The 25,482-nt window shown below is 37.0% G+C and overlaps 1 protein-coding gene across 2 annotated transcripts in view; it reads right to left on the reverse strand.

Moving 5' to 3' along the window:
* MTMR6 (myotubularin related protein 6) overlaps nucleotides 1–21,625 on the reverse strand; it is a 50,397-nt gene extending 28,772 nt beyond the window's left edge. The window contains exons 1-2 of one of the 2 annotated variants that reach the window (XM_077158854.1): nucleotides 21,412–21,625; nucleotides 2,663–2,779 (exon numbers count right to left, since the gene is read on the reverse strand). In XM_077158854.1, the coding sequence (XP_077014969.1) occupies nucleotides 2,663–2,779; nucleotides 21,412–21,435 (141 nt within the window). In that variant the 5' untranslated portion in view covers nucleotides 21,436–21,625. The remainder of the gene's footprint in view (nucleotides 1–2,662; nucleotides 2,780–21,411) is intronic. The other variant, XM_077158855.1, reaches the window with a different exon arrangement.
* Nucleotides 21,626–25,482: the final 3,857 nt, after the last annotated feature.

Raw genomic sequence — 25,482 nt, forward strand, 5'->3', positions numbered from 1 at the left:
CAGGAACAGAGACTAAAAGCAATAGAGCCCAGGAGCAAGGGACCAGCAGATGCCAGCCACATGACTATCCAGCTGACAAAGCTGTTTCTGACCCACTAACCTTCCTTAAATTAAGGTATCTTTCTCTGGATAACTTACTGTGGACATTTTTGTAGACCTAGAACTGTAAACTTTTAACTTAATAAATTCTCCTTTTACAAAAGTTATTTCATTTCTGGTATATCTCATTCCGACAGCTTCCAAATTAACACATCACTATTACATTAGTAGACCTGCTCTGCGCAACAGGAGAAGAAAAGGAAAGAAAAGGCATAACACTGGAAAAACAGAAACAGAGACTGTCTTTAATTATAGCAAAAATGATTAAAGCACATAAAATATTCAAGAGAAGCTAGAGAAAAATTAAGTTCAGCAAAGTTGCTAGGTATATGATCAATATACAAAAATAAACTGCTCTTTCATAGCAAGGCAGTGTTTTTTCAAATATAATTTAAATTCATCTCAAGGTATAAAAAAAAAATCATTATCTATGGGTTAGATCTAACAAAAGATTATCACATCCAGAGTGGAATGTATAACACTTGATTGGAAGACATTAATGAAGATCTAAATACAGAGCTTTAGGGATACAAAACTCAAGTTTTGTCAAGATCTCAATTCTCCTTAAATTAATTTTAAAAATTCAATGTTAATTCCCACAGGGTTTTTGGTGGAACGTGTCAAGACCTTTTACTACTCCCCCTCCCCCATTACATTTCTACTCTTACTTGCTCTCATTTCCTACTACACACCCCCCTCACTCCACTTCATCAGCATTCTTTAAATGAACAAGGTATACTCCCACCCCAGAGCTTTCACTTGCTGTTCCCTCTGGTGAGAACACTCCCTTAGATACTCACACGGCTCATGCCCCAACCTCTTCAGGCCTGACTCAAATGTTCTCACCAAGGGCCTTGCCTGAACATACCATCTAAAGCTGCAACCCAACCTCTCAAGCACACAGACCTATAAACCCCACATTCCAGCCCCTTTTCCTGCTTAGCACTTATCACTATGCATTTTATTTATCTATTTATTCTGTTTTACTGTCTATCTCCCCGAACTAGAATGCCTGCTCTATGAGGACAGAAGTTTTATCTGTTTTATTGATGTTTGTTTCCAAAGCACCTAGAATAGTGATACAAAATACACATGTACTAAATAAATGTTTACTCTGTGAAGAGAAAATAAACGAATGAATTCTAAATTAGAAAAGGAAAATCAAAGGGCCTAAACCTGCCATGACAACTATGATGAACAATTTGGGAGTAGATGCCCTACTTGATAACAAGACTTCTTAAAAACCTAAGGTTATAAGCAGTATGGTACAGCAGTCCAATACAAAAAGAATTGAGAGCTCAAAAGCAGACCCACACATATACAGAAGCTTATTTATGGCAGAGCTAGTAATACAGATGAATGGAATGGAACATCAATACATGGCATTGGGTTTATCCATATGAAGAAAGTAACGGAAAGCCTTTATCTCTCCATACATCAAAATATTTCCCAGATGTATCAACAACTTAAATATGGAGGTAAAACAAGCTTTTACAACAAAATATAAGGGAATCTTTACAAACTTGACTTAGGGAAGGATTTAAGGCCCAAAACAGGATAAAATCACAAAAGAAAAAAATGATCTTTAAAATTTTAGTTTTTAATTAAGACACATACATTTACAAACATACACAAAAAGACAACACATAAACTGTGAGAAGCTATGACATATATATCTGACAGAGTCTTAAATAACAATAAAAGAAAGACAAAAACCCCAAAAGAAAACTAAAGGAAAATTGAATGGCCAAAATATAGGAAAGGATAACCTCCTTGTAATCAGCAAATTACAATCACAATTACCCCTTCACCAGATAAAAATTTCAAAGTTGACAACAAAGTTGACCAGATAAGAATTTCAAAATGTGTATTTTGTATATTGCTGGAGATATGGAACAATGTCATACTCTACTGAGAAAATAAACTGGAACAATCACTTTGGAGAGTGGCATTTACGAAGGCTGAATATGCACTATTCAAGATCCAGCAATTTTATTCCCAGGCAAATATCCCAGAGAAACTCTGGCACATATACACTGGGCAACATACACTAGATGTCCATTACTGCAATGTTTGTAGTAGCAAAAAGTAAATGTAAACACCCTAACAACAATTTGGTATAAAAATTATGTGGGTTACGCTATTTGATCTGTTAATATATATGTATGTATTATTTAAAATTTTTTTTAATTAAAAGGAACAAATAGGCATTTTATAATTATTTATGTAGGCAAAAAAAGACTTTCTGGTATTCTACTTTCTACATTTCACATAATATCTCTCTTTTATTAGGAGGAAGAGCTGAAGTGATCTGGCTACTCAAAAATTTTTACTTGAGGGCGGGCCACGGTGGCTCAGCAGGTAAGAGTGCTTTCCTGCCATGCCCAAGGACTCAGGTTCGATTCCCGGTGCCTGCCCATGTTAAAAAAAAAAAAAAAAATTTTTACTTGAGATAGTTTGCCAATTATCAAAAAATGTAAATACATATTCAAAACAGAATATAGCAACAGGCCAAGTCCATTATTACAGCGTTGTTAAACAGTATAATTGTGATCCTCCTTACCCAAGTTTCTTTTTGATGAGCGTCTATAAATAATAGATGTGTAGCCGTAAGATACAGCGTTCCTGTTAGTGATTTGTTGCTGGTACTGAATCGATCAAGTAATTTCACTTGCTCAACCTAAAAAAGAACAAGATGTTATTTCTCATTTCAAAAGTAGTATAAATTCTTTTTCTGTCATCCCAAGACTTACATGTACCATTTTCACTATTTTTCCTTCTTCTGTTCGAAAGTATAAGAGTTTACTTAATATTGACTGTTAAATTGCATACATCTTTTGGGAGAATTAAGGAACTACAAAAAACATAGACGTTATTTATAGTTCCAAATGTAACTGACAGAGAATAACGTTATAAAAAAATATTAACACAAATATTAGATCAAGAAGGAGACGTGTAGTATAAAATAAGCAAAAACATTTCTCACATAAAAGAGTCAATATATGTTATTTCAAGCTGACAAGTCAAGTAACATATCTTTATTAAAACAAGTGGATATACACACACATATGAACACACAAGGCTGCCTCTGAAGAATCGGATTAAGGTAGACCAGGAACGTGCAGAGACTACTGCTTTGAAAATAGTATTTAGTGTTATCTTTTTTTATGGAAAAAAGTAAAATATCCAGAGTACTGACATTTTAATCTACCACTGTGGAGGCAGGCTGTAGAATTCTTTAAATTGAGAATGTCTTCAAAATTAGAGAACTAACCATTATTTTATTAATCTATACTTTTCCCCTACATGTATTTCCTCTCCCTTACTAGAGTTCAAGAATTAAATGCCCCCAATTATGAAATTATGATTTCCAAGCAATCAATAACTACCATTTAAAAGGCTTATTAGCTTCCCTTACCTCCATAAATTTACTTCCATGAAGGATTTTTATGCTTATAGCAACAACTGTTCAAATCAGTTAAAACTTTTATGCAAAATTTAAACAATCTGTTTTTAATCCAAACTTTTATTCTGTATATGTTTAAGGCAAAGAATTAAGTTTTAAAATTGTCCTCTGTAAACTCAGAGATATATTTACGTAGCTCAAGTCTGACAGTTAATGTGACATACAAAAGCCATCAGATCATTATATATTGCATTTTAAAAAAATAGGACTGGTTCCTTTTTACAAATCTGAATTAAGATTTCTCTTGGAGATCAACATTTATTTCATTATTTAGGACTACTTTTTCCTTACTTAAAAATCTGACCTCAGGGTAACCACATATTGCAAATCAAAAACTTAAATTTAAATACCTTTTAAGATCCATAGGATCAACTACTTTTTACTAAACTATGCTCAGCCTTGCTTATAAGGGTATAGAGCCAAGGAACAGCAATTACTGTAACATCAATATCAAATCCTTAGGCAATTAAACTAAAGTTTTAATGACAAAGAGAAATACAAAGTATTACAAAGAGTAGTAATGTAGTAATTAATATATATGGAAATAAATGTTATAAAAGTATCACTCATCACTGCTGAAGATAACAAATTATGCTAACATCACTTTGTAACACTTCAAAGAAGAGAAGACAAAAAAGTGTGTCTGGCAACAAGTAGTTTTTTTTTTAAAAAAAAGTCTGATTTTATTACCATTATCAATTATTTAATTAAACAGTAAGTTTCTTTTTGTTTTAAAAAGCCCACATGCAGTTTTTTTATTTCCAAATTTTTCAAAGATAAACTCCAATTATAAGCTTTAAATTGCAATCTCTCTTTATACATATAATAATAATTCTTGACATAGTATTGCGCTATTATGTGCCCAGTACTATATGATAAGTGTTTAACATACACAATCTATATTAATTTTCACAACTCTTATGGTAGATACTATTACTATCCTCATTTTAAAGACAGAGATGCTGAGATTGAGAGAGGCTAGATAAACATCCCAAAGTCAATCAGCTAATAAAAGCTAACAAGTGATAAAGCAACTCAAAATTCAATGTAGCCCAATTCCCAAGCCCTAACGCCTTCCCACCATGCTAGACTGCCTCAACTTAGACATCTTAGAGTCATGTCAAAAACCTGGAAATCGGTTCTTAGCTTCTGGCGGCCATGGCATAAGCTTCTACCAATAAAGCTACCCTGCTTCATGCCCTAATTGACTCGGCCTTCAGTCCTTTAAACCCGCAGTGAGGTTTCCTGTGCGCGCCCCTTGGACCCAGACCTTCGAGCTCGAACCCCTTTCAGTGTCGTCTAGCGAGCAGTGAGAAGCCGAGGAGCAGAGGTACCCCGCTAGCCTAGCGGCCAGGATGACCGCAGGACACCTACTAGGGGAGTAGAAACGATACAGAAAGCGCCCAAAGCCACAACAGAGATAAAAAAGACAGCGTACCCCATCCTGGAACGGCTGGCTGGCTGAGAGAAGCAGCTCGGGTGAGATCGCCGAGGCGCGCGGGCCTTACCGGGCGGGGTGGCAAGCGGCCGGAGTTACTCCCTTCCCCCTTCCCGGGCCGGCTGGGAGAATTGGATCGGAAACCCCCAGGCCGCGGAGAACGGTGACCCCGTGACTCCCGGGGAACGTGCACTCTCTTGGGCGGGCCGCTGCCGCTGGCGCCCTCCCGCCACGCTTGTTGCCCAGGGCCGACTAGGAAATTCGGACGGGCTCTTTCCCTGGCTGCGGCGACCAGCAACCCTCCCTGCGTTCGGACACCCTCCCTGCGTTCGGACCCCGGGCCGGCTCAAGCCGCTTCGGCTAGCGAACCCCCAGGACGGCGAGAGTTTTCCAAAGTTAAAGGTCCCACAGCACCTTTTACTGGTGGGACCCGCAGACAAACGTGTGCCACGAGCGCCACCTACTGGGCAGGATAAGAAAAACAGAACCCAGAGATTTCACAGAAAAATATTACAACCTTGCTGGGTCCAACACCAAGAGAAATCTGAATAAATGCCCAGACGCCAGCAGCAGAAGATAACTGTCCACGCTCAAAAGATTGAGAATATGGCTCAGTCAAAGGAACAAACCAATAGCTCAAATGAGACACAAGAGCTGAGACAACTAATGCTGAATATACGAACAGAAATGGAAAACCTCTTCAAAAATGAAATCGATAAATTGAGGGAGGACATGAAGAGGACATGGGCTGAACATAAAGAAGAAATAGAAAAACTGAAAAAACAAATCGCAGAACTTATGGAAGTGAAGGATAAAGTAGCAAACATAGAAAAAATAATGGATAGCTACAATGATAGATTTAAAGAGACAGAAGATAGAATTAGTGATTTGGAGGATGGAACATCTGAATTCCAAAAAGAAACAGAAACTATAGGGAAAAGAATGGAAAAATTTGAACAGGGTATCAGGGAACTCAAGGACAATATGAACCGCACAAATATACGTGTTGTGGGTGTCCCAGAAGGAGAAGAGAAGGGAAAAGGAGGAGAAAAACTAATGGAAGAAATTATCACTGAAAATTTCCCAACTCTTATGAAAGACCTAAAATTACAGATCCAAGAAGTGCAGCGCACCCCAAAGAGATTAGACCCAAATAGGCGTTCTCCAAGACACTTACTAGTTAGAATGTCAGAGGTCAAAGAGAAAGAGAAGATCTTGAAAGCAGCAAGAGAAAAACAATCCATTACATACAAGGGAAACCCAATAAGACTTTGTGTAGATTTCTCAGCAGAAACCATGGAAGCTAGAAGACAGTGGGATGATATATTTAAAATACTAAAAGAGAAAAACTGCCAACCAAGACTCCTATATCCAGCAAAATTATCCTTCAAAAATGAGGGAGAAATTAAAACATTCTCAGACAAAAAGTCACTGAGAGAATTTGTGACCAAGAGACCAGCTCTGCAAGAAATACTAAAGGGAGCACTAGAGTCAGATACAAAAAGACAGAAGAGAGAGATATGGAAAAGAGTGTAGAAAGAAGGAAAATCAGATATGATATATATAATACAAAAGGAAAAATGTTGGAGGAAAATATTATCCAAACAGTAATAACACTAAATGTCAATGGACTGAATTCCCCAATCAAAAGACATAGATTGGCAGAATGGATTAAAAAACAGGATCCTTCGATATGCTGTCTACAGGAAACACATCTTAGACCCAAAGATAAACATAGGTTGAAAGTGAAAGGTTGGGAAAAGATATTTCATGCAAATAACAACCAGAAAAGAGCAGGAGTGGCTATACTAATATCCAACAAATTAGACTTCAAATGTAAAACAGTTAAAAGAGACAAAGAAGGACACTATATACTAATAAAAGGAACAATTAAACAAGAAGACATAACAATCATAAATATTTACGCACCGAATCAGAATGCCCCAAAATACGTGAGGAATATACTGCAAACACTGAAAAGGGAAATAGACTCATATACCATAATAGTTGGAGACTTCAACTCACCACTCTCATCAAGGGACAGAACATCTAGACAGAGGATCAACAAAGAAATAGAGAATCTGAATATTACTATAAATGAACTAGACTTAATAGACATTTATAGGACATTACATCCCACAACAGCAGGATACACCTTTTTCTCAAGTGCTCATGGATCATTCTCAAAGATAGACCATATGCTGGGTCACAAAGCAAGTCTTAACAAATTTAAAAAGATTGAAATCTTACACAACACTTTCTCGGACCATAAAGGAATGATGTTGGAAATCAATAATAGGCAGAGTGCCAGAAAATTCACAAATACGTGGAGGCTCAACAACACACTCCTAAACAACGAGTGGGTCAAAGAAGAAATTGCAAGAGAAATTAGCAAATACCTCGAGGCGAATGAAAATGAAAACACAACATATCAAAACTTATGGGACGCAGCAAAGGCAGTGCTAAGAGGGAAATTTATTGCTCTAAATGCCTATATCAGAAAAGAAGAAAAGGCAAAAATTCAGGAATTAACTATCCATTTGGAAGAACTGGAGAAAGAACAGCAAGCTAACCCCAAAGCAAGCAAAAGGAAAGAAATAACAAAGATTAGAGCACAAATAAATGAAATTGAAAACATGAAAACAATAGAGAAAATCAATAAGGCCAGAAGTTGGTTCTATGAGAAAATCAATAAGATTGATGGGCCCTTAGCAAGATTGACAAAAAGAAGAAGAGAGAGGATGCAAATAAATAAGATCAGAAATGGAAGAGGAGACATAACTACTGACCTCACAGAAATAAAGGAGGTAATAACAGGATACTATGAACAACTTTACGCTAATAAATACAACAATTTAGAGGAAATGGACGGGTTCCTGGAAAGACATGAACAACCAACTTTGACTCAAGAAGACATAGATGACCTCAACAAACCAATCACAAGTAAAGAAATTGAATTAGTCATTCAAAAGCTTCCTAAAAAGAAAAGTCCAGGACCAGATGGCTTCACATGTGAATTCTACCAAACGTTCCAGAAAGAATTAGTACCAATTCTCTTCAAACTCTTCAAAAAAATCGAAGTGGAGGGAAAACTACCTAATTCATTCTATGAAGCCAACATCACCCTCATACCAAAACCAGGCAAAGATATTACAAAAAAAGAAAACTACAGACCAATCTCTCTAATGAATACAGATGCAAAATTCCTCAATAAAATTCTAGCAAATCGTATCCAACAACACATTAAAAGAATTATACATCATGACCAAGTAGGATTCATCCCAGGTATGCAAGGATGGTTCAACACAAGAAAATCAATTAATGTAATACACCATATCAACAAATCAAAGCAGAAAAATCACATGATCATCTCAATTGATGCAGAGAAGGCATTCGACAAGATTCAACATCCTTTCCTGTTGAAAACACTTCAAAAGATAGGAATACAAGGGAACTTCCTTAAAATGATAGAGGGAATATATGAAAAACCCACAGCTAATATCATCCTCAATGGGGAAAAATTGAAAACTTTCCCCCTAAGATCAGGAACAAGACAAGGATGTCCACTATCACCACTATTATTCAACATTGTGTTGGAGGTTCTAGCCAGAGCAATTAGACAAGAAAAAGAAATACAAGGCATCAAAATTGGAAAGGAAGAAGTAAAACTATCACTGTTTGCAGACGATATGATACTATACGTCGAAAACCCGGAAAAATCCACAACAAAACTACTAAGCTAATAAATGAGTACAGCAAAGTAGCAGGTTACAAGATCAACATTCAAAAATCTGTAGCATTTCTATACACTAGTAATGAACAAGCTGAGGGGGAAATCAAGAAACGAATCCCATTTACAATTGCAACTAAAAGAATAAAATACCTAGGAATAAATTTAACTAAAGAGACAAAAAACCTATATAAAGAAAACTACAAAAAACTGCTAAAAGAAATCACAGAAGACCTAAATAGATGGAAGGGCATACCGTGTTCATGGATTGGAAGACTAAATATAGTTAAGATGTCAATCCTACCTAAATTGATTTACAGATTCAATGCAATACCAATCAAAATCCCAACAACTTATTTTTCAGAAATAGAAAAACCAATAAGCAAATTTATCTGGAAGGGCAGGGTGCCCCGAATTGCTAAAAACATCTTGAGGAAAAAAAACGAAGCTGGAGGTCTCGCGCTGCCTGACTTTAAGGCATATTATGAAGCCACAGTGGTCAAAACAGCATGGTATTGGCATAAAGATAGATATATCGACCAATGGAATCGAATAGAGTGCTCAGATATAGACCCTCTCATCTATGGACATTTGATCTTTGATAAGGCAGTCAAGCCAACTCACCTGGGACAGAGCAGTCTCTTCAATAAATGGTGCCTAGAGAACTGGATATCCATATGCAAAAGAATGAAACAAGACCCATCTCTCACACCCTATACAAAAGTTAACTCAAAATGGATCAAAGATCTAAACATTAGGTCTAAGACCATAAAACAGTTAGAGGAAAATGTTGGGAGATATCTTACGGATCTTACAATTGGAGGCGGTTTTATGGACCTTAAACCTAAAGCAAGAGCACTGAAGAAGGAAATAAATAAATGGGAACTCCTCAAAATTAAACACTTTTGTGCATCAAAGAACTTCATCAAGAAAGTAGAAAGACAGCCTTCACAATGGGAGACAATATTTGGAAATGATATATCAGATAAAGGTCTAGTATCCAGAATTTATAAAGAGATTGTTCATCTCAACAACAAAAAGACAGCCAACCCAATTACAAAATGGGAAAAAGACTTGAACAGACACCTCTCAGAAGAGGAAATACGGATGGCCAAGAGGCACATGAAGAGATGCTCAATGTCCCTGGCCATTAGAGAAATGCAAATCAAAACCACAATGAGATATCATCTCACACCCACCAGAATGGCCATTATCAACAAAACAGAAAATGACAAGTGCTGGAGAGGATGCGGAGAAAGAGGCACACTTATCCACTGTTGGTGGGAATGTCAAAGGGTGCAACCACTGTGGAAGGCAGTTTGGCGGTTCCTCAAAAAGCTGAATATAGAATTGCCATACGACCCAGCAATACCATTGCTAGGTATCTACTCAAAGGACTTAAGGGCAAAGACACAAACGGACATTTGCACACCAATGTTTATAGCAGCATTATTTACAATTGCAAAGAGATGGAAACAGCCAAAATCTCCATCAACAGAAGAGTGGCTAAACAAACTCTGGTATATACATACGATGGAATATTATGCAGCTTTAAGACAAGATAAACTTATGAACCATGTAATAACATGGATGGACCTAGAGAATATTATGCTGAGTGAATCCAGCCAAAAACTAAAGGACAAATACTGTATGGTCCCACTGATGTGAACGGACATTCGAGAATAAACTTGAAATATGTCATTGGTAACAGAGTTCAGCAGGAGTTAGAAACAGGGTAAGACAATGGGTAATTGAAGCTGAAGGGATACAGACTGTGCAACAGGACTAGATACAAAAACTCAAAAATGGACAGCACAATAATACCTAATTGTAAAGTAATCATGTTAAAACACTGAATGAAGCTGCATCTGAGCTATAGGTTTTTGTTTTGTTTTGTTTTGTTTTGTTTTGATTTTACTATTATTACTTTTATTTTTTTCTCTATATTAACATTCTATATCTTTTTCGGTTATGTTGCTAGTTCTTCTAAACCAATGCAAATGTACTAAGAAATGATGATCATGCATCTAGGTGATGATGTTAAGAATTAATGATTGCATGTGTAGAATGGTATGATCTCTAAATGTTGGGTTAATTTCTTTTTTTCCGTTAATTAAAAAAAAAAAAAAAAAAGAGAAGGGATAATTGGAGATGAAGGGATACAGACTGTACAACGGGACTGGATATAAAAACTCAGAAATGGACAGCACAATACTACCCAATTGTAATGCAATTATGTTAAAACACTGAATGAAGCTGCATGTGAGGTATAGGTTTTTTGTTTTTGTTTTTTTTGTTTTTTTTTTCTTTCTATTATTGTTTTAATTCTTATTCTGTCGTCTTTTTATTTCTTTTTCTAAATCGATGTAAATGTACTAAGAAATGATGAATATGCAACTATGTGATGTTATTAAGAATTACTGATTGTACATGTAGATTGGAATGATTTCTAATTGTTTTGTTAATTCTTTTTTTAATTAATAAAAAAAAAAAAAAAAACCTGGAAATCAAACTCACTTCTTTCACTCCCTGTATCTGTTCCTAGTTTTCTATTTCCAATCTGAGTTAATGTCACTCCATCCTCATCGAGTAAACCACACTGGAAATTTGGGTACCATCCTATGACTTTTTCTTGACCCCCAACATTCAATTAATCACCAATTCCTATCAATTTTAGCCCATAAATATTTTTTACATCTGCCCCTTCCACCAATAATAAAGTAATTCCTAAATTATACTGAAATTATCTGTTTCATTTGTCTGTCCCACTAAAGACTATACTATGTCCCAGGGCAAGAACTGTCTCTTATTTATGTCTAAATACCTAATGGCTGGTAAAGTATAAGATACAATAAATGTTTGTTGTGCTAAGGTGAACTGTCATAGGGGAAAAAGAGAAGGGGCCTACAATACACCAGTGGTTTCTTTTGTGGAAAAATAGACTTATTAAATAAGATTCTTCTTCATATCATTATACTGTTCCTCATTTCTCTCTTGTTACTTGTTCCCTACACAGTGGGTGAGCAGTAGTAACAAACTAACAAGTAGACAAATTACTAGTAAAGTGTACAATTACAATTCATCTGTATTTTTTTTTAATGCATGTCTGGATTCTTAGTCCTTTATCCCCACCCTATCAATGAATTAAGGCAAAATCACTTGTTCACTAGAGCTGTATAGTACAACATAAGTTCTTTTCTTGCTGGGTCCTATCAAGATGAGAAATTCAGACTGAATATATTCTTTTCAACACTGTAAGCCAATCTCCTTATTCTCCCCAGTTTCTACATCCAAAATTATCTGAAATTTCTTTTGTTAGATCTCTAACTTTGGTCAGCTGTATACAAGTTTCAAAGACTAGCTAATCATCTGAATCCATTCCAAAATTTTGCAAAAGTATAAATCCAAGCCCCACTGCATATCCACTCAATCATCTCAGGAGATGGAGGCCAAAATTTCATTATCTCAGTATCAAGACATTCTTATACAGCTAATACTCCTTCTAACTTTTAACTCTACATTAATATTCTTTCAAAATTAACTCACATTAGGTTACATACCTTCTCCATCTTAGACACTTGTCCCAAACATTTAAGGCCCCAGCTTGCCCAGTCCTCGCCCTTTTTTTTTTTAATTAATTAAAAAAAATTAACTAACACAGCATTTAGAAATCATTCCATTCTACATATGAGTCCTCGCCCTTTTTAAAGGAGCTTATTACAACTTTGATCCGTGAAATCAAAGACACACATATCTTTAAAGAACACAGAGTACATAAATATACAATATCAGGAAACATAATGAACTAGTTCATGCAACAAAATTTTCTGGCTATTAACTGAAGGCCAAGCATTATCCTGAGCAAAGCGCTTATCTTGTCTGGGTCTCATTTTCTTCATCTATAAAATAAGGGCAATAATCTTTCCCTCAAAGGGCTGCAGAAAAGTTGCATAATATGTCAGGTACTTTATACAGTTTATCTGTAAAATAAAAAGTGATAAAGTGCTCAAATAAATGTAGGCAAAAATTACTATGTTTTTAAGCTGGAAAGGTAAATTGAGTCCTGATCATCTTCCATGCTAAGCTATAGAGCAGATAAGTTCAAATGGAGAAAGAAAGAGGATGCACAGAAAGTTTAAAAAGCATGTTCAATATTCTGATATGCTCTATAGTTGGAAAAAAATTATTGCTTTCCAAATGCAAATGTCAAAAGCAAATATCAACAGAATTTTCTTGACTAGGAGGAATACAAAGAAAATAAATAAATATATAAATATAATAAGGGAGGAGTATTATACTTCATCTGATAAAAAAAACAAACCACGTACTAAGAGAATCTGTGCTGCAGATTAAAGTATACAAACAGGTTTTAAGCACAGTAGATCCTGACCAGATACTCCAGTGACAATGTGTAGAAAATGCTGAGTTGGGAAGAAACTGTGGCAGGCTAGCCAAGTAAAAGGCTAATGAAGGAATTTAGGTTTGCCTGGGAAAGACATAAGGGCCTGGACTAAGCTGTGACAAAGAAAATAAAATGAAAGTCCATCTTGAGATGATAAAAACCGGATGTGAGAAAGGAAGAAGACAGAGAAACAAAGGTTTCTTAAAGATTTCAAGCTTGTCAACCTATTTGTATTCACTAAGATAGGGTATAGAGAAAGAAAAGTAAGTCTGAGAGAAAAGAGAGCCCATTGTGAATTTAGTACATTGAGGAGCATTCATTGCCTTAGTAGTGCAAAATTATATTCAAATCCAGAAAATATAATAGTAGAAAATCATCACACAGAACCACTTCAATGCGGCACACTTTGTGTGAATGTGACAGATAATAAAATTAGCCAGAAATTTTCTAAGGCATTATTTCTAAGTATAAACTAAAGTACTGAAGAAAATAAGAGAATTTCTAAGGAAATACACTGTTCTGTCCTTTGTTGCAAATCCTAAAATCAAAAGGAAATCAAATCTTTTTATTTGCTAAAGACATTCAAATTTCAAACCACAGACTTAGCCAATTTCTAGAAACCAACTGCTTCTTTATATTTCCCTTTTTCATCAAGGAATGGAAAATATTTTATAGATGTTGCTACAGATTTTCCTCTGTTTTCTTGGAAATATTTTCAGTTAGATGTTTAGGAAGCAACTATAACTCTTTCGGGTCACTATCATGGAGGCACTACAGAAACAATGTTTAAGGTCGTTTAATTATAGGTGTAAGGCAAAAAGTAAATGGGGAAAGGGGGAAAAGCATACGGGTAAAAAAAAAAAAGAATAAACAAAGAAGAAAAAGATGAGTCAGGAGAAAGGAAATGGACGTGGACACTATAATGAGGAATGGTAAATGCCAACACACATTACCTTAAGAGCCACCAAGTTGAACTACTGTCAAATGTGGGTACTTTTTCAGACTAATGGTCTGTCTATACAGGAAGCTCAATTTTCAGTTGAGTGCATATTTGGAAATGGGAAAGGAAACGACAGGGAATCACATACACACACACACAACCACATTCAGAAAACTCAGATACACCTATTCACTTCTAAGAGGGAAAAGTTGCCTCTGGGAAAGAGAATTGCACACTGGCCTTCCTCAAACTTGTATGGCCAACAGCTGTAGTTACTCTACAACTACGTGATAATGGATGCCATGATTACTGAAACAGAAAATGCACTGTCACGGCTTCTCTGGCTTTTTGTGCTCCTTCCCTACAGCTAGGCACCCACTCAGAATACTAAGAATCATTACTTCACACTCCAGAGCACAGACAACCTGCCAAATATTAGCTATCAAAAAGAAAGAATACATCAAGTTGTCACCCATAAAGTAACATAAGTATCCCAAGGGCAGAGATTTTTATCTTTTTTGTTCACATATACACAGTTCCTAGAACACTGTCTGGATGCATAAATCATCAAATCAAACAGTCGTGTCTTTCTTAACAGAGAAGAGAGTAACCTCAGATCATAAATACAATGGACACTTTCCATTCCTATCTTTGGTTTTCCGCAGCACTGGACTCAGCTGATAAATCCATCAACAGTTTATCTCACTCAGGGTAAAATCAAAGGTTTCACAATGGCCTTCAAGATCCTACAGTAACTTGTCAAATTTCTCCAATGATGTTCACTACCTTCACTCACTCTGCTCTAGTCATATTGGCCTTCTTGCTGCTTCTTAGCAAGCAGGTATCCCAGACATAAGGTTTTGCCCTTATTGTTCCCTCCACCTAGGACACTTTATCCCCAAGTGTAAAAATGTTTCGCTCACCTCCTGCAATCTGTGCTCAAGTGTTACCTTCTTTGCAAGGGTTTCCCTAACTATCCTATTTAAATTGTACTCCATTAACCCCACCCCAGCACTCTCCATAGCGCTTGCTAGCTTTATTTTTATTATATTGCATTTAGCAACCATATAACACATTATATATTTGGTTTATAAATTTTTCTTATTGATATGCCTCCTCCAACTAGAAAATAAGTTTTCTAAAAGCAAGGACTTTTGTTTGCTGCCATTCTCCAGTATCTAGAACAGTGCCTGGCCTAGAGCATTACCTTAATCATTTGCTGGAGCAGAGGAGGAAGCAGAGAAGAAAACTGGAACACAGAAGATTCCTACCTTTCTATGATACACCCTCCAATTTTATCCTAATATTCTTTTTCTCAGGATCCTCTTTCTTCCTCTGCCTGCCCCTTTTTAAGTAGTAAGTTTATCCAGGGCTCCAAACTTCACACTCTTTTCTCCAGTTTCTACACGCCTCCTTGAATAGACTCATTCACAATAGAAATTTTCGACTATTAACTACATACTGTCAATTCCCAAATCTATGTTCCTGGGCCAGATCCTTTCCCTAGATTGAGACACTCATAATCAGCTAGCTAAAAGACAATACTCTCAACCACCACCTCCTCTCTGTTCCCTCTCACACTGCCCTATCTCACTATGGAACCCCCTTAATTAGATTATTATGTGAAACAATAGAGTATAAGGGTTAAGAAAACAGGCCTGGTATAAGAAAGACCTGGCCAGAGTTAAGTACCCAGCTCTACCACTTCCTTAGTAGGTCTGTATGTGCCAGGGGCAAGTTACCTAATTTCTTCAAACCTCAGTTTCCTCATCTGTAAAATGGTGCTAATGTTACTGAAAATCAGAACAGCATTTAACTTGGGGAAAAAGTGTTCAGGTACTCCTCAAAACCTATTGGTTCCTGTTTCATAAACAATTAAGGTCAGTTTCTCCTTATTTTTGGTCCATTCTTAGTTTTATGTGCCCTACCTCTTTTAAAAGATAGTTAATATTTATCTACATAAATGTATCATCTCACATTCTAACGGCAAAAAGGTGGAAGAAACTAAGATTCAATTGTACATTACTTTTGGAATAACTCAATTTGAGATTTTAATGGGCTATTCCATTTAACAAATTCTAGGAAGCAGTCTTTCATATATGGCTTAGGAAAACCTTCTTCCATTCCATTCTATAAAGTTCCAGTCACAAACAGCACATCATTTGACATCAATATATGATGTCAGCCAAAGACTTGGGGCCTGGCAGGGAAAGAACAAGGACAGCATAAAGAGGATCTGTCTCTGCATATTTCTCATTGTTTCTTGGCAGGACTATCTCATTATGGCAAAATCAGAGCTCAACTGAAAGGCAGTAGCTATACTGTTTCTAAGTATAGCTTGGAAATTGCTCTTTCAGAAATTCAAGTTCAGAGACTTGACATTCTTTATTGATGCTATACAGCTATTAAACCAAATGTGACCAAAACAGAATGATATAAATGTTCTTGAATGTTCAAACGCTAAAGCTATTTAATTAGTACTCAGCTAAAACATCTTATCTGATAGATCTCTGGTTAGCAAGATATAAAACAAACAATGATCCTAAACAATACAATAAACTACACTATTACAAAAACATTATTTACTTACACCAAGAAGAGGTTTGGGGAAGAAAATGTGATTTTAATACAAATTTAACAATTAGACTAAAACTAGAGAAGCAGCGGAAAAAGCATATATAGTTTTTGGAGTGAGAGGAACCTTGGTTTAAATCCCAACTCTATCCATCATGAGCTAACTGAGCAGATAACTTAAACTCTCTAAACGTATTTCCTCCTCAGGGTCATTTAGCAAGCAGATGAGTGATAATATTCATAAATTTACATTTGTGAAATTGTAAATACTGTGAAGTTAACATAACATTGTATAATTGACTATACTGACACATAATCACTCAACAAATAGTAATTATTACTTTTCAAACACGGATGAACATAGAATAAAGTACTAGTCCCATCATACGGTCCATTCTTCACCATGCTGACTAAACTACACAAGAGCTCAAAAGAGCTAATAAACCTAAAGCAATCCATTTCTGGTTCTGAAATATTTTGAACTATTTTTGCAGAAAATTAACTATGTTCAGACGAAGGCTATGCATTACAAAGAAATAGTTTGTATATTCAAATCAATCTTTTAGGAGTAAGTTATTTTCCCAATAGTCTTAATAACTGAAGAAAATGTTATAGCATGTACAATTATCAGAATGTATTATCAGGTCCATGTCTATCTTGCTCATTTTTGTATATCCAGTGTCTAGAGCAGTGGTGGCACATATGTGCTTAATTGTAGTCTACATATACCACTTAAGATTATTCCAGGATAGTGGGCCAACACTAGAAAAATAACCCCAAGCAATGTAAGAGCACACCTGAGAAATAATTTGGATTGAAAATTATTATAGTCAAAAATTTCGTAGTCTTTACAAAAGCACAAAAGGGCCTTCCTAAAACAACTGTATGGGTCCACTGTGAAAATGAAGACTAAATCAGAAGAGTAATCGAAATAGTCCATCAACTGGTAGTTCAAGCAGGAGCATCAGAACAAAATGAAAGCCACCAAGCAAGGAAATAAGAAGGGCTATAACTATACAGACAAAAACAAATTTATATTTCCATCATAAATTTAAGGACAGCAGACTTAAAATAAGCCAAAGGTCCTTAAAAATTTTCCAATTTTTTGTTCACTCATCACCTAGAAATGAAATGTGTTCTAGTCTATTAAATTCAGTTCACTTTTACTGCTTTCTACTGTGTCCTATACAGTTGCAAGCATTTTGGAAGATGTGAAGGCAAGGTTCAATACAGTGCAGGAGGCCAGGGCACACAACTACTATATAACACACATCTGGAATCATGGAGTCTAATCTAATTCCTTCTCTAGTTCTCTTTTCTATCTCTGCACGTGTGATAGTTTTGTTACTTACTTAACTATCCTCCTAATTTCAAATTTTAAGTGCCAGCAGCTTGAATTCCAAACTTATCCTACCTTTCTGCTATTAATATATATATATATATATTTAAAAAGGGAATTAGTTCTAGTACCTGTAATTTTATTCTGTATAGTATACGCAATATTTTTAAAAGATCTATTAAAAATCCACATGCAAGAAAAAGAAATACAAGGCATCAAAATTGGAAAGGAAGAAGTAAAACTATCACTGTTTGCAGACGATATATTATACGTCAAAAACCCGGAAAAATCCACAACAAAACTACTAGAGCTAATAAATGAGTACAGCAAAGTTGCAGGTTACAAGATCAACATTCAAAAATCTGTAGCATTTCTATACACTAGCAATGAACAAGCTGAGGGGGAAATCAAGAAACGAATCCCATTTACAATTCCAACTAAAAGAACAAAATACCTAGGAATAAATTTAACTAAAGAGACAAACAACCTATACAAAGAAAACTACAAAAAACTGTTAAAAGAAATCACAGAAGACCTAAATAGATGGAAGGGCATACCGTGTTCATGGATTGGAAGACTAAATATAGTTAAGATGTCAATCCTACCTAAATTGATTTACAGATTCAATGCAATACCAATCAAAATCCCAACAACTTATTTTTCAGAAATAGAAAAACCAATAAGTAAATTTATCTGGAAGGGCAGGGCGCCCCAAATTGCTAAAAGTATCTTGAGGAAAAAAAACGAAGCTGGAGGTCTCATGCTGCCGGACTTTAAGGCATATTATGAAGCCACAGTGGTCAAAACAGCATGGTATTGGCATAAAGATAGATATATCGACCAATGGAATCAAAGAGAGTGCTCAGATATAGACCCTCTCATCTATGGACATTTGATCTTCGATAAGGCAGTCAAGCCAACTCACCTGGGACAGAACAGTCACTTCAATAAATGGTGCCTAGAGAACTGGATATCCATATGCAAAAGAACGAAAGAGGACCCGTATCTCACACCCTATACAAAAGTTAACTCAAAATGGATCAAAGATCTAAACATTAGGTCTAAGACCATAAAACAGTTAGAGGAAAATGTAGGGAGATATCTTATGAAACTTACAATTGGAGGCGGTTTTATGGACCTTAAACCTAAAGCAAGAGCACTGAAGAAAGAAAGAAATAAATGGGAGCTCCTCAAAATTAAACACTTTAGTGCATCAAAGAACTTCATCAAGAAAGTAGAAAGACAGCCTACACAATGGGAGACAATATTTGGAAACGACATATCAGATAAAGGTCTAGTATACAGAATTTATAAAGAGATTGTTCAACTCAACAACAAAAAGACAGCCAACCCAACTACAAAATGGGAAAAAGACTTGAACAGACACCTCTCAGAAGAGGAAATACAAATGGCCAAAAGGCACATGAAGAGATGCTCAACATCCCTGGCCATTAGAGAAATGCAAATCAAAACCACAATGAGATATCATCTCACACCCACCAGAATGGCCATTATCAACAAAACAGAAAATGACAAGTGCTGGAGAGGATGCGGAGAAAGAGGCACACTTATCCACTGTTGGTGGGAATGTCAAATGGTGCAACCACTGTGGAAGGCAGTTTGGCGGTTCCTCAAAAAGCTGAATATAGAATTGCCATACGACCCAGCAATACCATTGCTAGGTATCTACTCAAAAGACTTAAGGGCAAAGACACAAACGGACATTTGCACACCAATGTTTATAGCAGAATTATTTACAATTGCAAAGAGATGGAAACAGCCAAAATGTCCATCAACAGAAGAGTGGCTAAACAAACTGTGGTATATACATACGATGGAATATTATGCAGCTTTAAGACAGAATAAACTTATGAAGCATGTAATAACATGGATGGACCCAGAGAACATTATGCTGAGTGAGTCTAGCCAAAAACTAAAGGACAAATACTGTATGGTCCCACTGACGTGAACCGACACTCGAGAATAAACTTGGAATATGTCATTGGTAACAGAGACCAGCAGGAGTTAGAAACAGGGTAAGATAATGGGTAATTGGAGCTGAAGGGATACAGACTGTGCAACAGGACTAGATACAAAAACTCAAAAATGGGCAGCACAATAATACCTAATTGTAATGTAATTATGTTAAAACACTGAATGAAGCTGCATCTGAGCTATAGTTTTTTTGTTTGTTTGTTTGTGTCTTTTTTTTATTATTATTATTTTTTCTCTATATTAACATTCTATATCTTTTTCTGTTGTTTTGCTAGTTCTTTTCCTAAATCGATGCAAATGTACTAAGAAATGATGATCATGCATCTATGTGATGATGTTAAGAATTACTGATTGCATATGTAGAATGGAATGATTTCTAAATGTTGTGTTAATTTCTTTTTTTTCTTTAATTAATAATAAAAAAAAGTATAACAAAAAAAAATCCACATGCAGTTTAAAAGATTTGTGAAACATTTTAAAGACACATATCTCAAATGCTCCTCGTAACAAATCAAGGTAACTTATGTCTGCTAGTTCCCTAAACGAATGGTAACTTCAAGTTGAGGAACAATTGACTGATGGTTTCAACAAAATCCAGGAAGTCAAGAGTTCACAGATAGGTCCTCCCCCTAATTCCTTGAGGCTGTAAGTGATCTTCAAATCATGTCAATTCTTTTGGTCTCAATTTAGGCTTTTCTTCTTCCCAACGTTGAAATTTAACTTAAATGTTGGCAAAGTAATTAGGTAATTTTTAATGTCATTTCTTTCTTTTTAATATCTTATTTCTAACAGTGTCATAAGAATATTTGTTCGTTCTCCAAATAAATTTCTTTCATACATAAAAATTAAGCATGGGATTTAATAAGTTCAAATGAAGAACAGTTCCACCAAGACCATTAAAAATCTCGGGTAATAACTGTCCCTTGCCTATAACTTCTCTATTAAGCTGACTACGGACAATTAGACAATAACTCAAGTTTGAAGCACAGAGACGGAAATGCCAAATCTAAGTAACTGGGCACCGAGGCAAAGTGTGACACGGGAAGATTAACTGTCAGCAGAGAAGATACCGTCGTATTTATTAATTTGGGAACAGCCCCCTCCTCCAGTTTTCTGACGAGGCGGCAAACGACGGAAAGCCCCTTCGAGCAGCCGGGATGTTGGCCTCCACCCAAATTTCGCCCACAAAAGTGCATCGCTGAGGGGCCGGTCACCAGTACCCCCGGGACTTACACCCCACAACATCCGCGTGCACAACATCCCCGTGTACCCCAAGGCTGAAACAGACTCCACTCCGGACAGACGGCGCGGCGGCAGCACGCCGGCGCCCGGGCTGTTCCCGACTGCCCAGACCAGGCGCGGCCAGGCCCTCTGCCCCAGGCAGGCCCCGTCGGGCCGGAAGCAAATGGCTCGCCCGCGCCCGACTACCTTGGTCGTCCGGATGTGCTCCATCCCGAGGAGACGTCGGCCGGCAGCCCGCCTCACAGGCGTATCATGGAGCACGAGGAACCTGGCGGCGACAGCGACAAAAAGCCGCGGCTCTGCCTCCACCAGCCAGTGCCACCGTCGGTCAGCCCGCCCCCGGCCCGCATCCACGGCGCAGGCGCGGCCGGCGAGCGCCGTCTCCTGGAAACCCTTCCCCAAACCCGGCCGCCGCCGAGTGGCAGAGAGATCCCGAGGGAGAGCGTCGTATTGGCGCACCCGGGGCCGCCGCGAGTCTCACAGCGCCCCCTGGCGTGGAGGGACGATATGGCTCACCACCTCAAAGCTGGTCCTTCGTTTTCCAGCGGGCGGGGGGCGGGACCGGAACAGACTTTCTCCGCCCCCGACTGGATCCTGAGGACCTGAGTGGGTAAACAGCGTTAGGAGGTGAGGCGCGATTGGCTGGTACAGGAGACCATCACCATACCAGCGGACAGCACGAAATTTAAAGTTTCTCTTTGAGTTAAAACTCTAGTTGAAAGAATTTATTCTAAAGAAATAATCAGATATATTTATATCTACCATATTCATAAGAGAGGAAAATTTGAAATCATCAAGTTCACCAATACTAGAGGATTAGTTAGGCAGATCATGGCATGTTCACACAATGTTAGTATTTAAAAGCCTGCTTTAGAGTGATTTTACAAAATAATAATGTTCATGTTGTATTACTGAGTGAGAGAAAAAAGCTGACTACTGAACAGCAGGTACAGTGTGATCATGTTTTGTAATTTTTTTGGTAACAAAAAGTTAACATTTATAGGTGATAGGATTATAGGTGATTTTTGTGATTCCCCTATGTCAGGGGTCTCAGCCTGGGTGATTTTGCCCCTCTGGGGACACTTGGCAATATCTGGAGCCATTTCAGTTGTCACAATGGTCATTTTCCTTAGAAAGTTAATTATAGGTGGGAAGAGGAAGCGTGAGTGGCATCTATTGAGTAAAGGCCAGAGCTGCTGCTGAACATTCTAGGATGCACAGGACAGCCCCCAGAGCAAGGAATTGTCTGATCCAAGATATCAGTAGTGCAAAGGTGGAGAAACCCTGTCCTATGTTTTCCAAATGTTCTATACTAAGCAGTTTCATTTTAGTAATTAGAAATTTTATTTTTAAAAGTCAAGGAAGGAAATGGTTACATCATCCTTTTTAGTATGATGGGTGTTACGAAAGTGTTTTCTACAACTAAGTTTCCTTCTCTAAATGAAAGTTTTGCTTCGCTTGGCCTGCGAAGCGGCCATTCATTTTCATTCGTTTTATTAAGTTTCTTCTTGTCATTTTTTTTTTTATTCTTGTTGTCATTGTTTTGAATGCCCACTTTCTTTCTGACAATAACAAAGCAATGAACATTGTGGAAGAAAAGGAAATGTTTTCATATAGATTATGGTGGCGAAGGCAGGTCTATATACTTAGGTTGGACCATCTAATGTGCAAATAAAACTTTTAAAAGGAACAACGAGAAACAGTGCCAGAGAAAATATGGAAAAGAGATGTAGCTATTCACTGTTGGTAGGGAAACTGAGAGGTGCAGCCCTTTGGAGGGCAGCGTGGTGGTTCCACAGGAAGCTAGGGTTGGGTTGACATATGATCCTGCAACCCTATTGCTTAATATATATCTGGAGAAACTAAGGTGGGGACACGAGTGGACATTTGCACACTGGTGTTTATGGCAGCAGTGTTCACGATTCACAATGGATGGAGGTGGCCTAAGGGCACAATGACTACGGAATGAAAGGGGGAACTGTGCTGTATACATACAACGGACTACTGAGCAGCCACAAGAGGGAATAAAGTTGTGAGACAACAATGTGAGTGAACCTTAAGGACTGTTTGTTGAATGAAATGTCAGAAACAAAAAGACAAATACTATTATGCCTCACTCATATGGACTAACTGTAATATATAAACTCGATGAACTGAAGTCGATTGTATTGTAAAGGGTCCTAGAATGTAAGCTCTTACAGCAGTCGCATATATTCAGGTGTAACTTATTTCTAAATACTGAGCTACTGAGCTGTTTGTATACTGACCTGGTTTGTTCCCAGAAACTTCAGGTATATATGTGACACCGGAGACTCAGAGTTAGAGCTTTGGCGCTAAGAAAGTCAGCAGTATCCTATGCAAGAACTGTTTAAAAAGTTGAAAAAAGGATCAGACATCAACTAGAGATATGAATGAAGCAGATCTGGATAGGACGAAGGTAGATCAGAATACAGGGTAAAGGATGATATTTTCCATAGTGCAAAACTTCATCTTCTGTGTGAGACCTAAGGGAGAGATGTTTATTTGTTACAAAATTTATATTTTGAGTAGTGCGTTACCTAATTTAACCTGTATGGTCAGTTTAGTTGAACACCATAAGTGCATGGAATCCTGACTAGGGTGTGAGATCTTGTTGGTTTGTCCAAGTTAATATGATGCCCTGATATATCCCAGAGGAATTTGGACAGTGAATAAAGAAGTATTTGTGAAGTCCCCTTGGGGGACTGGAAAGAAACGAGATAATATTCAACTTTCCCATTTGGGGAATTTCTGATATTCTCACAATCAGTGGAGGCAACCAAATCAATAGGCCGAGTCCTTGATCTTGGGGTTCACTCCTATGAAACTTATTCCTGCAAATGATAGGCTAAGCCTACTTATATTTATGCCTAGGACCCACCCCCACTCCCACCCCCACCCAGAGAGCCTCTCTTGTTACTCAGATGTGGCCTCTCTCTAAGCCAGCTCGGCAGGGGAACTCACTGCCCTCCCTGCTACATGGGACATGACTCCCAGAAGTGTAAATCTCCCTGGCAACGTGGAATAGAAATCCTGGAATGAGTCAGGACCCAACATCACGGGGTTGAGAAAAACTTCTTGACCAAAAGGGGGAAGTGAGAAATGAGACAAAATAAATTTTCAGTGGCTGAGAGATTACAGAGTTGAGAGATTACCCTAGAGGTTATTCTTATGCCTTATATAGATTTCCCCATTTTAGTTTATGGTATATTGGAGTAGCTGAAGGGAAGCAGGTATAACTATTGAGCTGTATTCCAGTAGCCTTGATTCTTGAAGACGATTGTATAATGATATAACTTTTACAATGTGACTGTGTGATTGTGAAAATCTTGTGTCTGATGCTCATTTATCCAGGGTATGGACAGGTGAATTTTTAAAAATAGGGGGATAAGGGGTAAAATAAATTGGGTAAATTGAAATGCTAGTGGTCAATGAGAAGGAGGGGCAAGGGGTATGGAATGTATGTTGTTTTTTCTTTTTATTTCTTTTTTCTGGAGTGATGCAAATGTTCTAAAAATGATCCTGGTGATGAATACACAACTATGTGTTGATATTGTAAGTGATTGATTTTATACCATGTATGGACTATATATGTGTGAAGATTTGTCAATAAAATAAAATAGATTTGTTTTATTTTTTAAATAGATTTGTCATAAAAATAAGATAAAATAATTTAAAAAAGAAAGAAATGAAGATGCTCAGTAAACACGACAGTCTCTACAGTGGAATTGCCTACTCTTTTGAGGCAATTGTGCAATAAGAATAAAATTGAGAAACCAGCCTTGGATGTACAGTGTCACATCCAAAAGGAACACAAATCCTACTCCAAAATGAAAAGTAATGTAGGTTTTTACTGAATGCCTTTTGGAAAATGTAAAGGGGTGAATTATGTTGCATAATGCACAGGAAGAATTCCTTAATAAAATGTCTTTTTACATTTTTCCTCTAAACTACTGTTGCCTTATTCATCCTGTCTTCCCATGCAGGTTCTCCTCATAGCATTACTCCCCCTTTTCTTCTCTCATCGTTTCTCCTCTTCCCTCTCTCACCAGTTCTCATATAGAGGTAATAATAATGATGCTGGCTAATACCTTATATTAAGTACTTGTCAGGTGGCAGGAAGTGCGATAAACGCTTTACATATATTGAAGAAAATAATATTATTTCCTCATCTTTAAGATGAGGAAACAAAATGAAGTAACTTGCTCAATATCACACAGCGGGTGAAGCCTAGATCCA

This window comes from Tamandua tetradactyla, chromosome 4 (genome assembly GCF_023851605.1).
Source record: "Tamandua tetradactyla isolate mTamTet1 chromosome 4, mTamTet1.pri, whole genome shotgun sequence".
Lineage (NCBI taxonomy): Eukaryota > Metazoa > Chordata > Mammalia > Pilosa > Myrmecophagidae > Tamandua > Tamandua tetradactyla.